Here is a 25,733-nt window from a genome sequence, read left to right as displayed (position 1 = left end):
AATTCATGATGAGGGATTGGTGAACGCATGACCCAACACCTGGGCCTGCCAAATACTGCTTTCCTCCTCTGGATGGAGGGCAGGTGAGGGCTGACCGGAACTCTCCAGGCTGCCAGGGTCTGGGGGTCTGCTTTGGCCCAGCCCACAAGGTTAGTCCACGTGACAGTCTCATTGCCAATTTCTCTTCTTCTAGGAAAGACTCTGCGGACTCCAGGTCTTCTACCTCCTCATCTCCAAAAAGGCCCTCAGTGGACAGGTAAAGGAGGCTGCCATGTGTGCCCCTTCAAGTTCAAGGACCCACAAATGTGGCTCCTTTAGCGAGGCGGTTGTTGGTCCCTCATGGGGTAGTGTCTCCAAGGTCAAGTGCTACCTACTGAAGAGAGAGGTCATGAAGCACGTTCCTGGAATGGCTTCTCTGGATTTGGTGTGAACTGGTTAGAGTGTCTGCCCAAGAGTAGCCTAAATCATCAAGACCTTCCTTCATCAGGTGTGGATGGAGATTCTGTGTGCCTAGTGCAGAAATCCTTGCAGTCAAGGGGTGGGGAGACAGGCAATGCCTCTAATAAGAGACTTACCCGATGGTTTCGAAGGGACAGTGCAGGGAGCTGGTGTTGCGCAGTGCCAATATTCCATATGGCTGCTCCACTTCCAAGTCAGCTCCTGCTAAAACACCTGGGAAAGCAGTGGAGGACAGCCCAAGCGCTTGGGGCCCTACACCCATTGGGAAGATCTAGAGGAAGCTCCTGGCTCCCGGCTTTGGCCTGGCCCAGACTTGGCCATTGCAACCATTTGGGGAGTGAAACAGCAGGTGAAAGAGCTTTCTCTTTCTCTGTCTCTCTGCCTTCAAATACATCTTAAAAAAAAAAAAAAAAAGGAAGGAAGGAAAGAACAGAGCGTTGTGGGAAAGAGTGGGAATGGAGAAGGCTTGGAGACCTTTTTGGTCATCAGGGTGACCAAAAGCGACCTCAGGGAGATCTGTCAGGGAGCTGGCCATTGCAGTCATTAGGGTGGGAGTGTGTCTGGCAGTGTGGAGAACAGTAAGCGGGCGGGGAAGGGGAGAGGGGGTGTGGCAGTGGGAAGAGTCACTTGGAGTGGCTTAGAAACAGGAGCTGTTGCGGGGATTGAGTTTGGGACTTTAGTCTCTGAACCCAGCAGGGCTGCACTAGCTAATGCACTGAGCGCGTAGAGGCCCGGGCAGAGCTGTTGCAGGTGCTGGTGGCCTGAGCCCAGGGGGAAGCAGTGGGTTGGGAAGCTGTGATGAATGAAGCACTGATTTCCATGGAGCATGAGGAACGCACAGGTCCCGGGTTTCCACTGAACACCGGCAAGGGTGGAGTGTCCATCCATGGTGTGGGGAAGGGTGCGCGATGACCCGACTTGAAGTGCAGTGTCAGGAGCTTGGCTTAACTGTGTGGGGCTGGGAGTGTGCTTGTCATCCACAGGGAGGGGCGAGTAGCAGTCCAGTGATTGGAGGCCAGAATTCAGGAAGAGATGTTAATGTCAGGGTCATTAGCATGTAGCTGGCGTCCCAAGTTCAAAGCTGCAACCCTGGGTGGGATTACCAAGGAGTGGTGTGAATTGAGGCTCAATGGGAGACCAGAGGTCAGAGCAGAAGCCAGGGAGGTGGGGCAGAGTAGCCCAGGCAGGAAGTGGCACATGATGCAGGTCTAGCGACTGCATTAGATTCTGGGTGATGTGGCAGGTCAGTAAGGGGATTGGATTCTACACATTATATAATCTGTTTATCTGTTTGTTTTATTCTAATGAATTTGAAAGGTAGATAATTTCTGCCAGCTGATTCATTCCTCAGATACCAGCAGCCTGGGCTGCCCAGGGTCGTAGCCAGCAGACAGGAGCAGAATCCAGGTCCTCCACATGACCGGCAGGACCCAGGTCCTTGAGCCATCACCTGTTGCCTCCAAGGGTGTACCTTAGCAGGAAGCTGGAATAGGAAACACACCCTGCATTCAGCCCCAGGCACTCCTGGGCGAGGTGCCTGTCCTAAGCAGCACCTTTAAAATATATACATACATTTATTTATTGAAAAGGGAGGGAAAGAGAAAGAGATCTTCATCCACTGGTTCACTTTTCCAATGGCCATAACAGCTTGCTTGAGCCAGGCGCTTCTTCCAGGTCTTTTGTTTGGGTAGCAGTGGCCCAAGCATGTAAGCTATCTTTCACTGCTTTTCCCAAGCCTGTAGCATGGAACTGGCTTGAAAATGGGCCAGCTGGGACTCAAATTAGCACCTATAAGCAATGTCAATGCTGCAGGCAACAGCTTTACCTGCCATAGCGTCACCCCTCCTCACTGGCACTGAGTCAACTGTCCTGGGCCGTGGGAGAAAGGACTGTCCTGTCCTTGGTAAAACAGTGACCATGAGTCCAGTTCTTGGTTTACTGCTGTGGGAGAAGCACTTGACAGCTGGGTCAGAAATTTCACTTCTAGAGTCCCCTCCTGGCTTTGCTTTGTGACCTTGAGGCCTGCTGGCTCCCTCCCTCCCTCCTTTGCTGAAGGTCGGCCAACAGTACTAGGTTTGTCCTCTTCACATTGGTACTGTTTCTGCACTGAGGGTGGGAGGACTACCCAAAGGAAGAGAGCAGATCTCCTGTGAGCACATTCTCTCTCCTATCCTGCATACTCAAGTTCCCTTCTCTTTGGGCTCTTAGACTGTCTGCCTCTGCATCACCTTTTTCATCTACCCATCCATCCATCCATCCATCCATCCATCCATCCATCCATCCATCCACTCATTCATTTAGACCCTGGCTAGAAACTCAGCATCCCCTGGGGAGAGGCCACATGCACACACAATGGAAACCATGGCAGGCAGCCCAGCCTCAGCTGATTGCTGCTTCATGGAAATTCAGACCTGACGTGAAATTGGAAAATTTTTGTTTTTATTTGGAAGGCAGAGAAAGATCTTCCATATACTGGTTCACTGCTCCAAATGCCTGCAACTGCCAGTGCTAGACCATGTCAAGACCAGAAACCTGAAACTCAAATCATATCCCTCACATTCCTAGAGAGCAGGGACCCAAATATTTGAGCCATCATCTGCTGCCTTTCAGGGTGTGCATTAGCAGGAAGCTGGATCGGAAGTGGAGCTTGGACACAAACCCAGACACTGAGAAGGGATGCATGCAGCCCACACGGTGTCAACTTCTATGCCTAGTGTTTGCCTTATATGCCCACCAGTTAGGGAAAGCTGGACATCTAGATTCTCTTATGAAGCCCCCAGCGTTTTAATTGGAGAGACAGATTCACAGACAGAAGGAGATACAGAGAAAGATTTTCCATCTTCTGAGTCACTCCAAAAATGGCCTCAATGGCCAGAGCTGAGCCAATCCAAAGCCAGGAGTCAGGAACTTCTTTCAGGTCTCTCCCACATGGGTGCAGGGTCCCAAAGCTTTGGGCCATCTTCTGCTTCTTTCCCAGGCCACAAGCAGGGAGCTGGATGGGAAGTGGGGCAGCTAGGACATGAACTGGTGCGCAAATGGGATGGATGCTAGCTCTTGAAGGGAGAAGATTAGCCAATTGAGCCATTGCACCATCCACCCTCCCAAGCCCCCAGTTTCAAGTACTGGCATTATATTCACGTTTTTTCTAAGACATAGCCAAGCAGGCCAGACATACATGAAACCTGTGCGCTTGTGACCTCTAAGGCCAAGCAGTTTGAAACTCAGGGTTGCTGTCTTCCCAGGGCCAACAGCTTCTACAGAGCACAGGCAAAGCACTTGTTATTACACTAAGGGAGGAGGAGAAAAAATATGGAATGGGTATATAGTGTGAATGTCCCGTGGTGTGGAGCAGTCAGGGGGGACTTGACAGAGAGCCAGTGGGTAAACTGAGGGCTGAACCATGAAGGTGAACAGGAGTTTAGTAGACAGCCAGAAGGGGGCGTCCCTGGCAGCGGGAATGGCACATGCAAAGATGTGACAGCAGGAGTGAATGTGGCGCTCCGGGAACAATCCCCTGGAACACCAGGAAGCTGACCACAAAGGACATCCTGGGTAACGGGAAAGACCTTGTACATCCATCAGCGGGCTTTAGCCCAACTGTCAGGGTTGTGACTGCCTGTCACTGCATGCTTGGCAGTGCAGTGCCTGAAACGACCTCAAGGTGGCACTCAGGAACAGCAAGCCCAGCCGGCAGGTGCATCTGCTCAGACCTGGGGCCAGATTTTCTTTTCTTTTTTTTTTTTTTTTATTATTTTTTATTGGAAAGGCAGATATACAGAGAGGAGAGACAGAGAGGAAGATCTTCCGTCCGATGATTCACTCCCCAAGTGAGCGCAACGGGCCGATACTATGCCGATCCGAAGCCAGGAGCCTCTTCCGGGTCTCCCACGCGGGCGCAGGTTCCCAAAGCCTTGGGCCGTCCTCGACTGCTTTCCCAGGCCACAGGCAGGGAGCTGGAAGGGAAGCGGGGCTGCCGGGATTAGAACCGGCGCCCATATGGGATCCCGGGCGTGCAAGGCGAGGACTTAACCACTTGCGCCACCGCGCCGGGCCCATGGGGCCAGATTTTCCAAGGGCATTGGCGCTGGCAGATCTGGAGAGCAGAAACTGTTGATAAAGCTGACTCCCACGCTTGCCCCAGCCGATGCTGCCTTCCCTGCAGTTTGGCTAAGTTCCCAATCGTATGCATTGAAAATAAAATTAATGTGACTTGCCTGAAATGTCACCCTGACACAAATTCTCGCCAACTAGCCAGTTCCTAGCCAAGCAGGAAGAACCTGTGCAGGTTAACCCCACCACAAAGGTAGGAAGGAAACGTCCCAGGCAACCTAGCCCTGCTCTAGCAGAGGATTCTAGAAAACTCAGAGACGCGGTAGGATATGTTGGAAAGAACTTGAAGGTGGGCAGACTTTATTTTGTGGTCTGCCTTTTGGTGAGTGGATAGTGTTGGACAAGTCAGTTTACTGGTTAAGCCTCAATCCTATGATGTGTGAAATGGGGTAATTATAACCCTCAAGGTCGTTGTTAGGACCGACTCTAGTAATGGAATGCCTAGCGCTGCTCTGAATCCATTAAGTGCTGAATGAAAGCACAAAGCATGGGAGTGATGCTCATATGCAGAGTGACTGCAGAAGTGAATTACGTCTGTATTTTGCTGCTGGGATTCTCTTAGCTGCTTTTTTCCCTAAAGATTATTTTATTTTTATTACAAAATCAGATATACAGAGAGGAGGAGAGACAGAGAGGAAGATCTTCCAGCCACTGGTTCACTCCCCAAGTGACCACAATGGTTGGTGCTACACAGATCCAGTGCTAGGAGCCAGGAACTTCTTCCAGGACTCTCACATGTGGGTGCAGGGTCCCAAGGCTTTGGACTGTCTATTACTTTCCCAGACCACAAGCAGGGAGCTGGATTGGAAACGGAGCCACCGGGATTAGAATCAGCGCTCATATGGGATCCCAGCATGTTTAAGGTGAGGACTTGAGGTGCTAGGCCACCACACTGGGCCTCTTAACTGCTTTTAATCCTTTTAATTCCATGAGTTCTGCTTTTCTTCCCATTTTACATGTGGGAAAACTAATGCATCTGTAAATTCAGAAACTCACTCAGGGTCTTCCAGCTACAAAGTGAATGTAAGGTACCGAGGCACACACCGTAGGTCAAATAAACCCATGTGCAGCTGATCTGCTAAAGACCTCTGAGGCCAAACCAAGCCTCAGGCTCACAGTCTTGGCTCCCAGCGAGTACAGAGGAAGACACGAAAATGCTTGCTGTGGAAAGTCTCTTGTGATGGGAATGGAGGGTGAGTGTTGAGAGTGCAAGGGAGACATCATGGGAAAGAGAGCATGGAAGCTGGGACAAGCGAAGCAAGGAGGCCAGAGTGTGGCTGACTGGCTGGCAGACACCAGGAAAAGACTTTGAACCTTTGAGTGGGTGTTGTGGCACAGCCAATTAAGCTATCATCTGTGACACCGGCATTCCATATCAGAGTGCCAGTTTAAGTCCTGAATGCTCTGCTGCCCATGCAGCTCTCTGCTGATGTGCCTGCGAAGACAGTGGAAGATGGTCCTGGGAGGCCAGGGCTCCTGGCTTCTGCTGGGCACCTCCCCAGGCATTAAGGACCATTTGGGAGTAAGCCACTAAATGGAAAATCAATCCATTTTTTTCTCTTCTCCTCTGTCACTCTGCCTTTCAAATAAACAAATACACTTATCACTTTTTTTTTTAAAGATTTGTTTATTTGTATTGGGAAAGCAGATTTACACAGAAGGAGAGACAGAAAGATCTTGCATTTCACTCCCCAAGTGACCACAGCGGCCAGAGCTGAGCTGATCTGCAGCCGGGAGCCAGGAGCTTGCTTTATTTATTTATTTATTTTGAGTCCCCCATGTAGGTGCAGGGTCCCGAGGACTTGGACCATGCTCTGCTGCTTTCCCAGGCCAAAACCAGGGTGATGGATGGGAAGTGGACGAGCAGGGACACAAACCAATGACCATATGAGACGCTCAAGCTTGCAGGTGGAGGATCAGCTAATTGAGCCATCGTGCCAGGCCCAACAAATACATCTTTTTATGAATGATTCAAGAGTGCCTCCAGGGGAGCATCCAGGAGTGACAGCAATCGATGCAGGTGTCTGCTCTTGGCGCCCTCTTCGGCGGGTTTTCTCCAGTAAGCCCTGCACCTGGGGTACGTAGGTCAGCAATGCCTCATCGCTGCTGCTGGAAATGGTAGCCAGACCCCCCCCCCTTAAACCCAGGGAATGGGGTTTCCAGGCACCCCCTCCCTGGTTTAGTCTTTTCTGGACCCCCTGACTTGTCGCTTCCCTCGCTCTGTCAGCTCCCTCAATTTGTCATGTGTATATTCACTGAACAGATTCGCCAGGCGCCTGTGGCAGGTGCAGGGACGCGGCGGTGAGCAAGGCACAGATTCTGTGCTCCAGAGCCTGCAGGCTGGGACTGGCAGCCGCCAATGTTTGTAAACACCCAGCAAGTTAATTATAGAACTTGGAGGAGTGCCGGAAGGAAAGCAGTCAGGTGATGAGCCGCAGACTTACTGGGACAGGGACAGTTTGCCTGGACTAAAAGTGTCATGGAAGCACGCACTCTGAGGACATGACACTGAGCTGACCAGCAGGAAGACGCCTGCTGTGGGAGGAGGGACCCATTATTGCAAAGGCACAGTGGCAGGAGCGATGGGGAAGGGAAGAGAGCAGTACTGTGCGGTGGAGGGCGCACGGCAGGGGATTCGTCTAGAAGGGGCTGGGAGGCAGTGGCGAACACCTCAATGTTGTGCTGTAAGTATTTGGAAGCTGTCAGAGAGTCAGAAGCAGGGAATGACTTGTCAGCTGCTATGTGTGCATGTATGTGTGGACATTTTATTTATTTGAAAGGGAGAGAGAATCTTCCATCCACTAGTTCGTTCTCCAAGTGGTGACAATAGTCAGAGGCTGGGCCAATGGAAGCCAGGGGCCTGGAACCCCACCGTCATCTCCTGTGTGTGTATGTTCCAAGGGTCCAAGCACCTGAGCCATTTCTGCTGCTTTCCCAGGTGCATCAGCAGGGAGCTGGATGGGAAGGGGAGCAGCTAGGATGCAAACCAACACTGTGGGTTCAGTTCTCAGCTCTGGCTACCAACGCCACTCTCTGGAGGCAGTGGGGATGGCTCGGTGCTTGGACCCCTGCCACCCACGCGGGAGACTTACTACCTGTTTTGGCATTTTACTTACTGCCTGCCTGGGCATTTTGGCAGGTGAGCCACCAGATGTAAGCTTTCTCTCTCCTTTTCAAATGTGTAAGTGTTAAGAAATTCTAATTATTTTAAATTATTATACAGAGAGGAGGAGAGACAGAGAAGATCTTCCGTCCTTTGATTCACTCCCCAAGCAGTCACACCGGGCCCAAGAAATTTAAATTTTAAAAAAGCAGGGGAGGGGACTAGAGCAATAGCCTAGAGGCTAAAATCCTAGCTTTGAACACACTGGGATCCCAAATGGGTGCCGGTTCTAATCCTGGTGGCCCTGCTTTCCATCCAGCTCCCTGCTTGTGGCCTGGGAAAGCAGTTGAGGATGGCCCAAAGCCTTGGGACCCTGCACCCACACGGTAGACTTGGAAGAAGAAGCTCCTGGCTGTTGGCTTCAGATTAGCTCAGTTCTGGCCATTGGCAGCCACTTGGACGGTGAACCAGCAGATGGAAGGTGTTTCTCTCTGTGAATCTGCCTTTCCAATTAAAAAGAAATAAATAAACCTTTAAAAAAAAAAAAAAAAAGGAAGGAAGGAGCAGGGTAGGCTCACAGGCCCCTGGCACTGTCCCGGCACCAGCACCTGCTTACAACCAGCCAGTCAGCGGTGAGGACGGTCCTGTCGTTGGGCTGCAGGCTCCTGGACGCAGAGCTGCTCCGGGCTGCCCGCCCAGTGCTGGGGAGAGATGCCTCCAGAGGTCCAGACTGCGAAACTCTAACCTGGTACCTGACAGCTGGGATACATACCGAGAAAGGCAGTCTAGTTGGCTCACTCACTCTGCCGAGACCAGCTTTAATGAACTTAGGAGCTAATGAGCACTCCATGACCCCTAATTACCTTCCACTAGGTTCTACCTCTTAAAGGCTCACCACCCCAGCATTGCCTCTCGGGGACCCCACTTCCGGCTCCTGCACCTTTGTGGTGCATGCCATGGCAACGCTGTAATCCTGCATAACCACTACCTACGGAGTGAGTAAATGCAGGGCATGTGTATCTGCGACTGCCTAGTGCCTATCAGATTGTCCTGTAATTATTTGTGTCCTCGCTGTTCTGTAGGGGATAGAACACTGTGATGACATAAGAGCATGGGCGCCCAGGAAGTTGAGCCGCCTGTGTTTGAATTCTGTTGCAGATATGTGACCTGAGCCAAGAGCCTGTTAATTAAAAAAAAAAAAAAGATTTTATTGTATTTATTTTATAGGCTAAGCTACAGGGAGAGAGAGAAAAACAGAGAGAAACCTATATGCTGTTGATGGACTCTCCGAATGGTTGGGGTTGGGCCAGGCTGAAGCCAGGAACCAGGAACTTCTGCTAGGTCGTCCACGTGGATGCAGGGACCCAAGCACTGGGACAAAGGTCTGCTGCTTTCCCAGGTGCATTAGCAGGGGCTGGATCAGAAGCAGGAATAGTGGGGACTCCCATATGGAATGCCAGCGCTGCAGGTGGTGGCTTAACCTGATACACCACAACAGGTCACAACAGCACCTCTTTCCATGCATTTCAAGAAGCAGACCTTGTGGCACCATGAGTTACACTGCTGCTTGGGACACCTGCATCCAATACAGAGGGTTTAGTTTGAGTCCCAATACTCTGTGCTTCTGATTCCCCTTCCACAAGCAGCAGACAATGTCCCAAGTGCATGGGTTCCTGCCATTCATATGGGAGACCCACTTGGAGTTTCTGGCTTCTGCCATTGGCCTCACCTATTCCTGGCTGTTGGGGCATTTGAAGAATGAATGAACAGACAGATGGAAGATCTCTCCCTCTCATCCTCTCAAATAAATAAATAAATTTTCTTTAAAAATAAAAATGCAAGGAGCCATAGTAGGTTAAACCTCTGCCTGCTGTGTTGGCACTCCCTGTAGACGCCAGTTCAAGTCTTAGCTGCTCCACTTCCAATCTAGCATCCTGCTAGTGTGCCTGGAAAAGCAGCAAAAGATGACCCAAGTGCTTGGGTCCCTGTACCCACGTGGAAGATCTGGAAAAAGCTCTAGGCTCCTGGCTTCGGCTCCAGCTGTTGTTGGCCATCTCTCTTTCTCCCTCCCTCTGCACTTGGGAACATGTCTCTGAAACAGGGATAGGAATCATATCTACCTGAGGGGGAAGGGGGACGGGATATCAGGAGGCCAGAATGAGTCAATCCACATCTAGAGCCTGAAGCAGGCCCTGGCTTAAAGGGTGGTTCCGGGACTGGAAGGAAGTCATCCAGGAAAACAGGACCCGACCGACCACAGTGTCTGCTACTGTCCTCCTCAGATCAAACAGCAGCAAGTCCAAAGCCGAGACCCCCAAGACGCCCAGCAGCCCCGGCACTCCCACGTTTGCTCCCTCCGTCTGCCTCCTGGCCCCCTGCTATCTCACGGGCGATTCCATCCGGGACAAGTGCGTGGAGATGCTCTCTGCAGCCCTGCAAGCAGAAGGTGAGCGGACCCTGCTGGGCAGGGAAGGGGTTGGGGGTCCTCGGGCAGCCTTCCCCAGCACCCTGGCAGTGGCATAGGCATGACCTTGCCCGCAAGGTGCGCACTGCCACAGTCTTGTCTGACTCAAGCCCCCATGTCCTTCCTTCCTCTAGATGATTACAAGGGCTATGGAGTCAACTGTGACAAGATGGCCTCGGAAATCGAAGATCATATCCTTGAGCTATGCCGGGCTGTGGGTGTCTGGGCTGTCCAGGAGCTGACCACCCAAGCACAGTGAGGGCCCAGTGGAAGGGTCAGGGGACAGCTCCCTGCCCCTGTCCATAGTGCTTAGTCCCAGATAACACTTATCATAAGCATTGTACCTGCTGGCCTATATATGGCTAAGCCCCTGCAGAACAGGGCCTGATTCTGAGTGAGAACAAGTCCTGAGGTGGACTCTTTGGATAATTCCACCTTAAAGGTGAGGTGGCTGGGATTCAGGAGACTGCAATCCTTGCCCAGAGCCTACACAGCAAGGTTGTTGTCTCTTGGTCCACACAGAAGTCTTACTCGGCTTTCCCCGCTTCCATCTCTCAATGATGACAGCTTCTTTTCCCCGTCAAAAGGGGGGTGGGGGGATGGTGTTGCAGCATAGTCAGTGAAGTTACTGCCTGCAAAACTTAGCAACCCGTGTGGGTGCTGCTCTACTTCTGATCTGTCTCCCTGCTTGTGGCCTGGGAAGGCAGCAGAGGATGGCCTAAGTACATGGCCTCCTGTGTCCACAAAGGAGACCTGGAAGAAGCTTCTGGCACCTGGCTTCAGCATGAATCAACTCCGACATTGCAGCCTTCTGAGGCCTTTTGTGTGTCTCTCCCTCTCTCTGTAGCTCTGCCTTTGAAATAATTTTTAAAAATCTTTTTGTACCGCTCGGTGTGATAGCCTAGTGGCTAAAGTCCTCACCTTGCACACACTAAGATCCCATGTGGGTTCCAGTTCGTGTCCCAGAGGCCCCGCTTCCCATCCAGCTCCTTGCTTTTGGCCTGGGAAAGCAGTCGGGGATGGCCCAAAGCTTTGAGACCCTGCACCTATGTGGGAGACCCTGAAGGAGCTCACAACTCCTGGCTTCGATTAGGCTCAGCTTTGGCTGTTGCGGCTGCTTGGAGAGTTAATCAGCAGAGGGAAGGTCTCCCTCTCTGTTGCTTCTCTCTGTAGAATTGCTCTTTTTCAATATAAATACATAAATCTTTTTAAAATCTTTTTATAAAGATTTATGTATTTTTATTGGAAAGGCAGATTTATGGCCACAACAGCCAGAGCTGAGCCAACCTAAAGATAGGAGCCAGGAGCTATCCACAGAGCTGTATAGGCCCAAGGGCTTGAGCCATCTTCTGCTGCTTTCCCAGGCCATTAGCAGGGAGCTGGCTGGGAAGTGAAGCAGCTGGGACAGAACTGTTGCCCATATGAAATGCCAGTGCTTGCAGGTGGAGGATCAGCCAGTTGAACCATCACACTTGCCCTTAACAGGCAGAGTGACAAAAGGAGAGAGAGCTCCCCTCTACAAATTCACTTCTCCATTGCCCGTGACAGCAGGATTTGACTGAGCTGAAGACAAGAGCCAGGAACTCCATCTTGAGCCTCCCATGTGGGTGGCAGGGGGGCAGCCACTGGCCTGTCCTTTGCTGCCTTCCCAAGGAGCTGGATTGGAAGCAGAGCAGTCATAACTTGAACCAGTGCTCATATGGAAGCCAGCATCCCAGGTGGTAGCCTAGCATGCTGTGCCACAACACTGGCTCCAGCTACCAGCTTGAACTCCTTGATAGGTGCTGGGCACTGGGCTGGGCAGTTGATGCCTCCTCTCTTGACTAGGCAGCAGCTGTGGTTCTCACTGTCCAAGTGGGAAGGCTGAGAGCCGGCTTAACTGGAAGCCATACTCCCTGGATTCATTCTGTATGGCTCTCGCCACTTCCCATCTCACAGGGGCCGTGGGTCACCTGGACAAGGTGTCCACCCTGTGATAATGGCCATGGCTTCAAAAGGCTTTTCAGCTCAGGAGAGAATAAATCCGCAGTGTTCCTGTGGAATGCACACCAAGACAGAACTTCAGACAAAAGTTCACCTGTCCAACCTCAAGAGGTATGGAGGGAGGGGATAGAGTGCCCAGGGCAGGGAGAGCTTCATGGAGGTGGGGAGACCCTTTGGAAGCCCCCTGTGTGATAGCTGGGGAGCTCAGCTGATCTTCAGCAGCCCTCTCTGCCTCCTCCTCCTCTCTTGACCAAGGCCCACTCCTAGCCACCAGGGCCAGGCCAAAGCTGGAAGCCTGGAATTCCATCCAGGTCTCACACAGGTGTCCAGGATTCAAGTACTTGGACTTCCTGCATTCAGCAGGAAGCTGGAGTCAGGAGTTGGAACTCCAGAGCAGAAGTTCAGCATCTTAGCCACATGGCCAAACCCTTTCCCCTAGCATCATTTAACGATTAGTCAGCCATGCTTGGAGTCTTGACTCACCCTCGCCTCAACAGATTCCTAACTTCCTGTCAGTCCAGGAAAGAAGAGTGTGAGGGATCAAGACCAGCCCGGTTTTCCTCTCCATTTCCTCCTCAGCAGTCTCTCCTGCCCGGTGGCCCACCTGGAGAATGAGGGGGGCCACCGGGCAGGGGGTGGAGAGCAGACATTTAGCACCATGAATGCTTTGTGTCCCATTAAAAACTTGTCCTGTTTGGAGCAATCCTGGACTGATACAAGGGTTCTTGAAAACAGAATTAAATTCTGAGAACAGAATCAAAAGGCAGATTTTTAGCAGGTGATGAGCTTTGACTAAGATGCCTGCGTCCCAGGTAGGAGCCTCTGCCCCTGATCCCCACATGGGAACCTGGATTATGTATCTAGCTCCTGGCTTCGGCCCCAGCCCAGCCCCAGCTATCGCAAGCAGCGAGTGCACTGACAGGCGAGAGCTTTCTCTGTATGACCCTCCATCTCCCTCTTTCTGTTTCTCTGCCTCTCAATTAAATTAAAAATATATACCTTTAAAAAATAAACTTGGGGCTAATGTCATGGGTCAGTGGTGTCCCATATCAGAGAAAGGGTTCCTGTCCAGGCTGCTCTCCTCCTATGTAGCTCCTTACTAATGTGCCTGGGAGGTAGTTGGCCCCTGCACCTACGTGGGAGCTGGAGTTCCAGGATCCTGGCTTCAAGCTGGCCCAGCCTCAGCCATTACAACCAAACATTTGGGGAATAAAGCAGCAAATGAATGGATTCTATCTTGCTATCTTCCCTGTCACTCTGCCTGTCAAATAAAAATAACTTCTTTGTTTATTTTGATATAAGATTTTGAAATTTATCCACAAGTTCTTATGATTCTCATTATCTAGGGTCTTTATGAAGAACCCGGAAAGGAAGATTTCAAACATTTTGGCACCAAAAATGAATATCTGTTAATTCCATTTTTCCCAGACTTTTTGCAGTGCCCTCATTTGGCATGCATGGTGCCACCCGAGACTGTGCTCCTCCCTCATGGTCCTGGGAAGCAGGGGAGTCAGGAAAAGTTGATGTCCCCACTTGCCAGCAGACACTGCCGGAAGTCCCAGAGGCTGACCTGGAAGCTCCCGGTGCATTGTGGTATCTTCTCCTTTCATGCTGCAGCTTCTAACAGCACTGACACAGAAACAGGCCACGACACCACCTGCTTTCTTCCCATCTTCCCACGTCCCCATCAACCTCTTTCTTGGGCACAATTCTCCCAAACGCAGCTCTGTCTTCCTGGTGGGGCTTGGCTCCAATCAGAACATGAGGCAATGTTCCCTGAACTCCTCCAGGAGGCTGAGGGATCGGGAAAGGCCTGTCCAGGAGGCTGCATTTACGACAGCGGTTGGTGGCCAGGGAATGACCGCTTGAAGGAGTTTGGCTTCCAGCCCTGTCTCTGCCTGGAACTTGCCATGACCTTGAGCCAGGGCAGGCATTGTTTCTAAACCTCAGCTTTGTCATCTGTTGAGTAACTGGCTGGTAATTCCCAAGGTGGGTCCCCTAGGGTAGTCCTGGATGTCATTGCAAGGCAGAGAAGTGGGGGAGATGGTGCTCTGGGAGAACTCGGCTAGGCCAAAGGCAGCAACGGCTTCATGGCAACCCTGCCAAGAGCTGACACGTGGACCCTGGGTCTCCAGGGCCCTCCCTGCCTGGAGGTATCTTCACCATTGTCATGATGTTGGCAGCTCCCAGCTGTTGAGCCTTGGATTCCTTTAGGAAGCCTGAGACTTCCCAGAACTGGCCCAGGGATTCCAAGACAAGGTGCCTCCATGTCCTTCCACTGGCTTGTTGACCCTTGACCCTATCACATATCTACCAGGAGCTTAAGGGCACAGACATGAAGTACCGGAACCGCGTACGCAGCCGGATCAGCAACCTCAAGGACCCCAGGAACCCCAGCCTGAGGCGGAACGTGCTCAGTGGGGCCATCTCTGCTGCGCTCATTGCCAAAATGACGGCAGAGGTGAGGGCTCAGCGCAGAGGGCCAGAGGCAAGGCCCCACCAGTGTTGGCAGCTTTGTCTAAGAGGTGATGGCTTGAGGCCCAGCAGAGGCGAGCCCAGGGCTTTTTCCTGCCTGCCCACGGGGTTCCCAGACACAGCTCAGATACCTCCAGTGCTATGCTGAGGGCTGTGTGTACACTCCCTGAGATGACAGAAATGTTCGCCATGCCCATTTTGCAGACAGGGAGACTGAGGCTCTAAGGAGACACCCGATATGCCTTGGCAAATGAGCCAGAAGCAGACCATCTGGCTCTACACTGCTTTGTTGTCAGCCTCCCTCTTGTCCAGGCTGGTACCAGTCCCAACTGTGGAGACAGAGACACCCCCTACTATGGGTGCCACTCACACAGAGTGGTCAGGCTATGATGGAGCCTGCCAGGTGTGCTATGGAAAGAAAGAATGGACTCTGTTCAAAAGGGTTGGAAGGGAAGGGAAAGGATGGGAATAGGCCTAGGCAGGCAGCTCAGGTGCTGGGTGGAAAGCTTGGAGCTGGGCCGGGACCTCCTTGGTTTTCCTCCCTTTGAAGATGCTAGTGTAACCATCTCACATCTCACTAGAAAGGGAGTGGACTAAGAAGGGAGGGGACGTCAGGAAGTCCCTGGGAAATAGAGTCCAGCAAGAACTTTGGAAGTGCCCTTGTGTGCGGGCGTGATGTGTGTTGGGGTATGTGTGGTGTGCGGGCATCGTGTGGGGTATGAATGTGCATTCACTGTGTCCCAGCTACCCAAAGCAGTGGCGGTCCCTGCTCCAGGATAAAATGAGGGACTTGGCTCAGGTCGCCCAGTGTTTCCTGCATCTGAACTGCTTAGGCAGGTGGCAGCATCTGCCCCAAATGACACCTGCACTTGGTCCGTAGCCATGACTTTGTTCAGACTGCTCTAGCAAGGTGCCAGAGCGCACGGCTTGCCGACAGCACATGTTCATGCCTGCCAGTGCTGGGGTCCAGAAGGCCAACGTCAAGGCACCGCCCAACTCAGCGTGTGATGAGGGGACCTTCCCCTGAGATGGTGCCTTCTCAGTGAAATACCTCTGGTGGAAAGAACAGGTGTCTCTCTCAGGCCTTTATTTACTTACTTGCTTATCATATTTATTTGAAAGGCAGACAGGGATCTGCTGTCTGCTGGCTCACTGCCCAAATGCCTGCAACCGGTGGGACTGGGGCAGGCCAGAGTCAGGACTTGGGGACTCCATGAGGGCAGTAGGGACCCTGATACTTGGAGCCATCAATTGACTGGGGTTCAGGGGAACCTTGCCTGGAACCAGGTACTCTGAAAAGGGCTGTGAGGCATCCCAGGAGGCATCTTGATCACTGTGCCAAATGCCAGCCCCTTAAGCCCTTCTGTAAGGGCACTAATCCCACCCTAAGGGCCCTGCATGATCCTTGTTTTAAAGCAAATACTAGGGGCCAGAGCAGTGGCTCCACAGGCTAATCCGCCACCTGCAAGTGCTGGAATCCCATATGGGTAACAGTCCGTGTCTCAGATGCTGCACTTCTAATTCAGCTCCCTGCTGATGGCCTGCAAAAGCAGCTGAGGATGACCCCCAGTCCTTGGAGATCCCTGTATCCACATGGGAGACTCAGAGGAAGCTCTTGGATCCCAATTTCAGATAAGCTCAATTCTGGCCTTTGTGGCCATTTGGGGAGTAAACCACCAGATGGAAGAACTTCTCTGTCTCTCCTTTTCTTTGTAAATCACCCTTTCAAGTAAAAATAAACAAACCTTTAAATATTGAAACACACCGCAGGTCCCACAGGCAGAGCTTCCCAGGGGCCCATAATCTCCCTCCACGGAATCAGAATGTCCATGATCAAATATGATTACAATGAGCCCATTTTCTAGAACCTTTCCCAATCCCCCAAAGACATGATCAAGCCAAGACAATGATGACTGGAATTTTGCAAAGCTCAGGGACCCACCATAGCAAAGTGTCCGACATGGTTCTCTGGGCTCCCGTTGCCCTGATTTTTGGTATTGTTGCACTTTGGGCATCTCCCATGCTGCTTTGTGCTAAATAAGCTGGGCAAGGAGGGGTCGTTGGGTTGGTGGATTTTTCTGTTCTCTCTTCTTAGCTGGCCCACAAGACCCTCCTCTTACAGTCTGGCTTTCTGCCATGTCTCCTACATGCCAACTTGAATCCTTCTTGACCTCTGTGTCTGCCTTCTGCCTTTTGGAGAAGGCTGATTAAGGCACAGCTTCACGTCAAAGAGCCCCCATGGTCTGTTCTTTGCCCTGCACCAATTCTTTGCTTTAGTCCTTCTTTCCCTTGCTTGGAGCATCGTGCAAGTGCCTGGCTACACTGGGCGCTGCCTGGGGCAGGAGCCAGACCCCAAGTGTGAGTCCCTGGGGGCAGTGACCAGCCACAGCCAGCTCTCCTGCCTTGCCAGAGCAGATGGCCTGTAGCAATTCTGGCACTGCAGTCATCTTCCATTAGTAGTTTGAAATTGGCCACAGTAGGAGAGTTGTTCCAAGGAAGTTGACGGATGCTGTGAATCGGGCACTCCCACAGCCGAAGTCAGTTTATCAACAGAATGATCTAGTTGGAGACATCTAATCAACATCTAATGCATTTGGAGTGAAGCAATGCATTACATTCTGGAACCTGATTGACTTGTGTTTGTGTATATCCTTGTCATTAGGTGGAATCGAGCTCTTGAATTTAACTCACTAGGACTTAAACCTTAGTGTGCAGAAGAATAATCTGAAAAATGGATATTGTGGTATAGCCAGATAAGCCGCTGCTTGCATTTCATATTGAGTCACAGATGTGAGTCCTGGCTGCTTCACTTCTAATGCAACAGCCAGTTAACATGCCTGGGGAGGCAGCAGAAGATGCCTTAGTATTTAGGGTCTCCACCATCCAGGTGGGAGACCAGGGGGGAGTTCCTGGATCCTGGCTTGTCCAGTCCCACCTGTTGCAGGTATTTGAGGGGTGAACCAGTGGATGGAAGAGTTCTTTCCCTCTGCATCACTCTTCCTCTTTCTGTTTTTCGTCATTTATTTTGATTTCTAGTCTGCCTTCTGTCATTGCACCTTTTGCATTGGATAGGCGGCATCCAAGGAAATGTTTAGCCTGTACGAGATCAGCAGTTCTCCTTCCCCACAAGAGGAGTCAGATGAGGCCCGGCAGCGTGGCCTAGCGGCTAAAAAGTCCTTGCCTGGCACGCGCCAGGATCCCATATGGGCGCCGGTTCTAATCCTGGCGGCCCCGCTTCCCTTCCAGCTCCCTGCTTGTGGCCTGGAAAAGCAGTCGAGGACGGCCCAATGCTTTGGGATCCTGCACCCATGTGGGAGACCTGGAGGAAGTTCCTGGGCCCTGGCTCTGGATTGGCACAGCACTGGCTGTTGTGGTCATTTGGGGAGTGAATCATCTGATGGAAAGTCTTGCTCTTTATCTCTGCTCCTCTCCATATATCTGACTTTATAATAAAAATAAATAAATCTTTAAAAAAAAAAGTCAGATGGCCTGGGAGATTGATAGAGAAGAGAGGCCCATGATGCAGGTGCTGTGTGTCCACAGGGAGCTGATAGGAGACAGGAACTCCTACTAAAGGATGTCCTGGAATCAGGCCTTGAGCTAGGAGTCAGGCTGCTGGTAGAGCTGCCCAAGTCCCAAGTGGGAATGCTGGCTCCAACTCCTACTTCCGGCCTCCCTCCACTGCAGACCCCAGTAGCAACAGGTGATGGCTTAAGTAGTTTGGTGTCTGCCATCCAAATGGGAGACCTGGATTGAACTGGACGCTGCTTGTTGTTTCAGGCATGTGGGGGGCAGATCAATGGACAGAGTTGTCTGTGTGTGCACATACATGTGTGGGTTTGTGTGTGTGTTGCATGTGGAGTGTGTTTGCCTCTCAAAAAGAGAAAAGGGAGGGAATGATGTTCTTTTTGGGGGGTTTGGGGAGATGATGTCCTGTGATGCATGTTCCCAGGGGAACAGCTGGTTGCCTGGGAGAATCTGGATCCTTCTAGGGTCTGGTGGCCATTGTGAGAGCACGGTTCCTACCAGGCAGAACTGGCTGGGCCATGATCACAGTTCAGATAAGTCCTGAACCAAGCTCAGACTGGGAGGACGAGGAGGCCATCACAACTCAGTTGGGCAGTAATGTGGGAAGCTCATGTGTAGGTCAAGCTCCTGGCAAGCAGGGTGAGCACCAGACTTAAAGGAATGTACACAACAGGCTGATTCCTGGTTTCCTGCATGGCCCCTAGCCACTGATCTTGTTCCAGCCTGAGCCTCCAGATTTGACCTTCTAGCCAGGGACAGGCTGAGGACTCATCAGGTGCAGGCTTTTCTTGCTTAAGACAGGCCCAGGAGTCCAGGCTGTCCTCCAGCTCTTTGCCCTTGGTGCCAATTACTCACTTGCTGCGCAAGCAGCACTTATTCCATGCCGCTGTCTGGAAACCAGGGTGAGGCCAGCTGCTGCAGTGCTCCGGGCTCAAAGACAAACTCCTCTCTCTCCAGGAAATGGCCAGTGACGAGCTGAGGGAATTGAGGAATGCCATGACCCAGGAGGCGATCCGTGAGCACCAGATGGCCAAGACGGGCGGCACCACTACCGACCTCTTCCAGTGCAGCAAATGCAAGAAGAAGAACTGTACCTATAACCAGGTATCAGCAACAGGCAAGGGCCACAGTACACCTGTGTGCCTTCTAGAAAATGTTGTGTGCATCAAGTAACCCAGCTGGTGTCTGAGAGGCTGGGCCTGTGTGTCTTGGCCTGCCCTGTAGTGGGAAGCTCCCTCTGTGTGCAGAGACCTGGGGATGGTTGTTGGGGCACAAGGGCATCAGCCGCTGCTTGGGGCACCCTCATCCCACCATGGGAGCGGCTGTTCAAGTCCTGGTGCTTTGTTTCTCATCCAGTTTCCTGCTAATGTGCCTGAGAAGGCAGTGGGAGATGACCCTACTACTTGGGTCTTTGTTATCCACATAGGAGACTTAGATGGAGTTCCTGGCTCATGGTTTCAGCCTGGTCCAGCCCTGGTTATTGAGGGCATGTGGAGAGTGACACAGCCAGCCTTGTCAGCCATCTGGAGGAGCCTGGGAGGACTATGGGCTGGGACGTGGGACACAGTTGTCCCCATGCCTGCTCCCTCCTGAGCACGTTTCCACAAGGGGCACTGCACTTTCTGCAGGAGTCAGCTGCCCTGTGGCCGCATTTTCTCTCCTCTTAGGATGCCCACCTGCTGTCCTTTCCCAGGTGTCACTCCTTCCCAGTGGCAGGGCTGGGCTGGTCTGTGTCTTCCGCCTAATGCTAGCCCTGGGAGAGGCCTCCTGGTGACTGGGGTCCTTGCCTTGCATGTGCTGGGATCCCATATGGATGCTGGTTTGTGTCCCAGGTACTCCACTTCCCTTTTAGCTCCCTGTTTGCAGCCTGGGAAAGCAGCAGGATAGCTCAGGGCCTTGGGACCCTGCGTCTGTATGGGAGACCCAGGGTAGACTCCTGGCTCCTGGCTTCAGATCAGCACAGCTCCAGCCGTTGTGGCCACTTGGGGAGTGGACCAGCAGATGGAGGATCTTCCTCTCATCTCTCCTTCTCTCTGTAAATCTAACTTTCCAATAAAAATAAATAGATCTATATAAAAAAAAAATGAGGACGGGCCTCTGTGCCCTAGCAGGTTAAGATGTTGCCTGGGATACTTGCATCTGACTGCATGGCTGGGTCCAGGTCTCCACCTGCCTTCCTGTCCAGCTTCCTGTTAATATGCACTCTGGGAAGCAGCAGATGACATCTCACACACTTGGGTCCCTGCTGCCCATATGGGTCACCTGGTTAGAGTTCAAGGCTTCTGGCTTTGTGGCTTTAGCCTGGCCCAGCTTGTCTGTTTTAGATATTTGGAAAACCAGAATAGATTTAGAAAACCAGAATAACGACTGTGAAATATAAATCTCTAGGCGGTGCTGTGGGAAGCAGTTTCCTACACCTGAAAAGGTTAAGAGGGTGAGAAGCCAGGTACCAGCCTTGTGACATAGCATACTGCCTGTGCTGCCAGCATCCCACATCAGCACCAGATCATGGCCTAGCTGCTCCACTTCCAATCCAGCTCCCTGCTAAAGGCCTGGGAAAAGCAGCAGCAGATAACCCAAGTGTTTGGGTCCCTACACCCATGTGGGTGACCCAGATAAATCTCTTGGCTTCAGCCTGGCTCACTGCTGGCGATTATAGCCATCTGTCATTCTTTCAAATAAATCAATCTTTTAAAAAAATGTTTTTAAAGGATGATAAAGTGGACATCCTTAAATGGTGCCAGTGAGCTCCAAGTTCCTTGCCTCCCTCAGGTGGCGCACATATAAAACAGGGAAGATGAAGGAGATGAGCAAGCAGTAAGGATGCTGCCAGCTCCCTCCAGTTCTGGACAGTGAGGCAGAGTTCATGGGTGACGGGAGAACTTCTTGTAGGAGATGAGTCTTGGGCAAGGAGATCCATCCCAAAGGATCAGCCACGCAGGGATAGTCGAAGGCCAGGCTAAGCTAGGGTGTTATTGGAAAGTCCCCTAGAAGAGTGAGGCTTGCATTGTGGGGTTCCTAATGGTGAGGGGTGGGAATTTCAGTGCCAGCCACTGTGGTTTGGATCTACTTTAAGGCCAGTGGGAGCCATGGCATGTCCTGGGGCAGGGGAGCGACCTCATCAGTGGATTTTTTCCCTCAGGTGCAGACCCGAAGCGCTGATGAGCCCATGACAACCTTTGTCCTGTGCAATGAGTGTGGCTATCGCTGGAAGGTCTGTATGTATGGGTCTCTCTCCCTCCTCTGTCACCTAAAAACTCTGCCCTAGTATTATACCCTCAGCCCAGAAGGAGCCTTGTGCATGGGCCGGTGAGGAGGGGGGTGCTGCCAGTCTGCAAGGAGTGAGTCTGCGGAGCCAGAGACTACGTGGCTTGCTGCTGGGGACGTGCGGGAGACTGTGCGGGTTGTAGTTTCAGAAGGACGCCTTGCTGGGCAGGGACGGCAGCAGACTACATTTTATCACACGGTGAGCCAAGTCTGGCGGTGGAGCCTAGATGGAATTAACTTCCTGAAACTCAGAGGAGAGAATTTAAAAAAAAAAAAAAAACAATAGAATCGCAGTGCCTTTGAGCCCCACCTCTTTGCAAAGTGCTTCCCCAGATGGGGTTTCCTTTGAGCCTGATCACAGCCAGACTGCAAGGCAGGAAGGCTCCTGGTGGAGGGAAGTGGACCTCCCTGTCCCCTGTCTTGTCTCCCAACAATGTTCCCAGGTCATAGAATGAAATACTAGTCGTGGCAGAGGGAACTGCAAAGGGAAAGAATCTTCAGGCTAGAAAGAGTTAATGAATTTTAAGTTTTCCCCGGGGGTACAGGAGTCTGGGGTCTGGCCCATTGTTAACTAGCAATATTCCCCTTTGTTTCTGAGATCAGTGACCAAGGAGAGCCAAAATGAACTTCTACCTCCTGTTAGATATCTTACAATTAAGGGTGCAGTCAGGAGACCTGACTAAAAGACAGAACTGGGAGGAGCCAAGGTAAAAGCCAGTTGTGTGCTCCATTGGCGGTGGAGCCAGCACAGCACAGCAGCCTAGTTATGCAAAGAGGGCAAAACTAGGCTAACTCTCCCCATTCTAAAGCTCAAAACTGGCAGCTAAGGCTGGGGTGCAGAAAAAGATCAGGCCCTTTCTCCTTAAATTCTGGGTGTCAAAGGAATTCCAAAGTCTGAGGATAAACCCCAAGGGGGGTTATGGTGGATGGCTTGTTTCCCATCTGAAAAGAGAGGATAAGAAAACAGAAGTGTCCCTCAGTTTCTATCTCTCTTGAGTCTAAGACGTCTCTTAAGACTCCTATTGCTAGCCTGTGGTGTCCAGGTGTGTGCTGCTGAAGACCACAGAAGTAGGGGGAAGGTGGGAGTGAAGTCAGCACACTTGACTCATGTCGCTCGACCTTCCACGCCTTGTGGGATGTCTCAGTTAGAACAGCATATGCCAGGAGTGAACAATCTACTCCTGTTTCCTGTGCCATGCTAGACCTAGGTCTCTGCCTAGTGCAATATATTCTGGTGCCCTGGAGAACATACAAGTCAGAAACAGCATGTGCCAAAAATATCCCCTGCACCATGCTGCATCTGGGACTTCTGCCGGACAAAATATGCTCTCCCTTTGAAATTTGTCCTAACCTCGAGTTGACAAGCCTGACCTCAAACTTCAGCCTGATTCTATAAGCCTGTATAACAATGTCCTTAACTGGAGCTGGAGGAGTACATGTGTTGACTCTGGTTTTGTGCTCACATTAGCAACTACATTAGTTAAGAGCTATCCCGCTATCCAGGAGGAACTGTCTCTGCTGCCTGCCTTGTGAAGGAATTAAAGCACTTTCCTCATTAAGTTTATCTTAGATCTTATCTATAGAGGGGGGTCTAGAGAAACCCTGCCTGCCTTTCCCTTTTCCCATCACAGACCAATTGATGTTCAGCACATACTGACCAGTAAAAGAAAACCCAAAACCTGAATCCATAGAGAACGAGGAGACTTAGTGAGAAAGAGTCTTTGAGACAATCCTAACAGAAAAAGTAGCGGAGAACTTGTTAGTGTCTGGGGCAGTTTGGGAATTGAGGCACGAAGCACAGGGCTCGTGGCCTCGCCATGGGTTGCGCCCATTCTTACTGACAACTGAATCCCTGCGGAAGGAAGGAAAGAATGCAGATTTGAGCCCGACACCCTGACGGGCTGTCGGAGTCCGGGGTACAGTCCAGAGGCCTTTCGAAAAGCATCAGGGAGTGGCCCTGACAAGAATTTCTGAGGCGCCCTAAGACTTCTCCCAGTCTCACGTGACGGGCTTAGTCCGCGAAAGGAAACTGAGTTTGGGCAAAACCAACATTCCTGGAGCCAAGGACCCCAGCTCCAGGGGATCAATTAGGCCAAACTCAGCAAGCCTCGCCCCTGAGTCTTGAGACTGGCAGCCACGCTAGATGCATTTAACTAGCTGACAGGGACCCGGTGTTTCTTTTCCGAGAGTTACTAATTGTGGAGAGCTAGTGTCTCTGAAAGACAGGATACAGTCCACTTTGCTCACCATCCAACTAGATGGATGTCTGGAGGCTGGCTGGGGATGAACTCAAATTTCGCTGGTAGAATCCGAGTCACACGGCACCAAAACGTGTTGTAGGGTTTTTGATCCCGAATACAGCAGCAACCTCAATTTTTGTCTCGCAGGAAAGAATTTTCGTGCGGACAGTTTGGTTTTAAAGCAAGATTTATTAGAAAAGTTGAGAAAGGAGACTCCTGTCCTAGTGATGGGAGGGGGCTCTGAGATAGGAAGGACCCTTACCCCCTGCCATAGTGGCAGGAGGAGAAGTGGAAAAAAGAGACCCTAGTCCTCTGCCATAGTGGCAGGAGGCAAAGGAAGAAAAATGGTGGGGAATGCATCTTTTAAAGGTTTAGCTCAAAGATGTTTCTCCATAAACAAAGAAAATTCCTGGTTTCCATGGTACCTGGCCTTGGGACAAAAGGCCAGAAAGGTGTCACTGGCCACATTCCTTGGTCCCTTTCTAATGACAGAGGCCAGTCTGAAGCCCTCCCCTTGGCAATGGCAGGAAGACAGAATGGGGCTGAGGCTTCAGGTGGGGAGTTGACATGTTAATGTCGCCCTCTCTTGGGGAAGTATGTTCCTGATAAGTTAAGATATGGCACTTGTCTTGGGAGTCATTATAGGCTTTCCTATAAAACTAAAGCCTCATTAGCATACTTTTTACCCCAAGGAACTCCACTCCCAGTGCTTTGGTGAATCCAAGACATGGTAGGGAAATTCCCTTTTATATTTGAGAAAAAAATGACTTCGGGACCCAGAATACCCTGTCTACTACCCAGTCTAACTCCTCTCACACTAGAAAATCCCTCAACATTCAGTGGCCTTTTTGTTGTTGTAGTTTTGCTGATGGGACCACCACCATCAGGACCACCCGCCGCAAGCAGAAGGAGGGAGAGAAGAGAGAAGCAGTCCCTGCTGTCAGATTGGAAGACAAGATGCCAACTCAGAAGAGAAAGGCCAAGGCTTTTCGTCAGTGGTCAGCTATCAGCTACGTGTGGCTGATGGGGAGATGCCAAGCGTCTGTGTAGCTCAACCTCCAGAGCCTCAGAGATCAAGTGTCTCATCTTTGACAATGGGCTCAACAACCTCTGCTTACGGGGCCTCTGATATCTCCCAGCCTTTTCTGAAATGAGAGACACCAGACTGACATAACTGCACTTGGAAATGGTGGGCAGGTGGGTGATGGGCAGTCCTGCAGGAAGTTCATGGAAGTGAGTTATGAAAAACCCATGCATGGATTTCAAAACATTTTGTACCAAATAAACTTCTCTTTTGGGGCTCAGCAGTTGGGGTGTCTGGCTTACACCTTGGCTGTTCTGCCTCCCATCCAGGTTCCTGCTTCACGCACACCCCAGGAGGCAGCAGGTGATGGCTCAAGTGCTTGGGTTCTTGTCTCCCGTTTGGGAGATCCAGTTGAAGTTTGGGGTTCCTGGCTTTGGCTGTGACCTAGCCTCAAGCTGTTGCAGGCATCTGAGGAGTGAATCAGTGGATGGAAGATCTTTTTTCTGTCTTGCTCACTCTCTGTCCTTCTGCCATTCAAATGAAAATAATAATAATAAACTTCTTTTAATTCCTCTTCCATGAATTTTCAGAAGTACCCTCACAGGACTTCCATACTACATAGAAATCTTTGTCCCCTATGCCAAACCTCCTCCCACACCCTGCCATTCTGTGTGCATAGCTGTGGCCATTGGAGGGGCTGCCAGACAATTTCCCTCGAGGCAAGCATTAGTGCCCTTGACCTCAGGCTTTGCGTGAAAGCTCCCGGAAGGCCCTGACATGCATGGCCTCTGGTAGAGGCCCCAAGTCTGCCAACCTGCCCAGGCCCTGCAGTGTCTCCCCACAGCTCTGTTGGTGGCCCCAGCTCCAGAGGAAGTCTGCAGAACTCAATAGCCCTTGATCATCACAGCCTGTGGAGAATGCTGATAAGGACTTGAGGTAAAGCTGGACATTTCTGGGAAAAGACTTGCTGGTGGGTCTTCATCTCAGCTTGCTCCTGGCCTTTTGGTGGTCCCAGACTGAACCTTCTAGACTTCCTGTTTTCTAAATCAGTGGAAGTACAAGAGCCTGTGGACTCCTGGG

The 25,733-nt window shown here is 51.4% G+C and overlaps 1 protein-coding gene across 1 annotated transcript in view; it reads left to right on the top strand.

The window, feature by feature from the left end:
* TCEA3 (transcription elongation factor A3) overlaps positions 1-24,926 on the top strand; it is a 40,508-nt gene extending 15,582 nt beyond the window's left edge. Inside the window, exons 5-11 of the mRNA XM_040979748.1 lie at positions 194-256; positions 9,955-10,118; positions 10,271-10,327; positions 14,426-14,580; positions 19,080-19,226; positions 21,265-21,336; positions 24,490-24,926. Coding sequence (XP_040835682.1) covers positions 194-256; positions 9,955-10,118; positions 10,271-10,327; positions 14,426-14,580; positions 19,080-19,226; positions 21,265-21,336; positions 24,490-24,498 — 667 coding nt within the window. The 3' untranslated portion in view covers positions 24,499-24,926. The remainder of the gene's footprint in view (positions 1-193; positions 257-9,954; positions 10,119-10,270; positions 10,328-14,425; positions 14,581-19,079; positions 19,227-21,264; positions 21,337-24,489) is intronic.
* Positions 24,927-25,733: the final 807 nt, after the last annotated feature.

The sequence above is a fragment of the Ochotona curzoniae genome, unplaced genomic scaffold (assembly GCF_017591425.1).
Source record: "Ochotona curzoniae isolate NIBS_2020 unplaced genomic scaffold, NIBS_Ocur_1.0 contig_3255, whole genome shotgun sequence".
Taxonomy (NCBI): domain Eukaryota; kingdom Metazoa; phylum Chordata; class Mammalia; order Lagomorpha; family Ochotonidae; genus Ochotona; species Ochotona curzoniae.
Note: the sequence above shows the minus strand (reverse complement) of the source record. Positions and strands in the feature narration are given on the sequence as shown.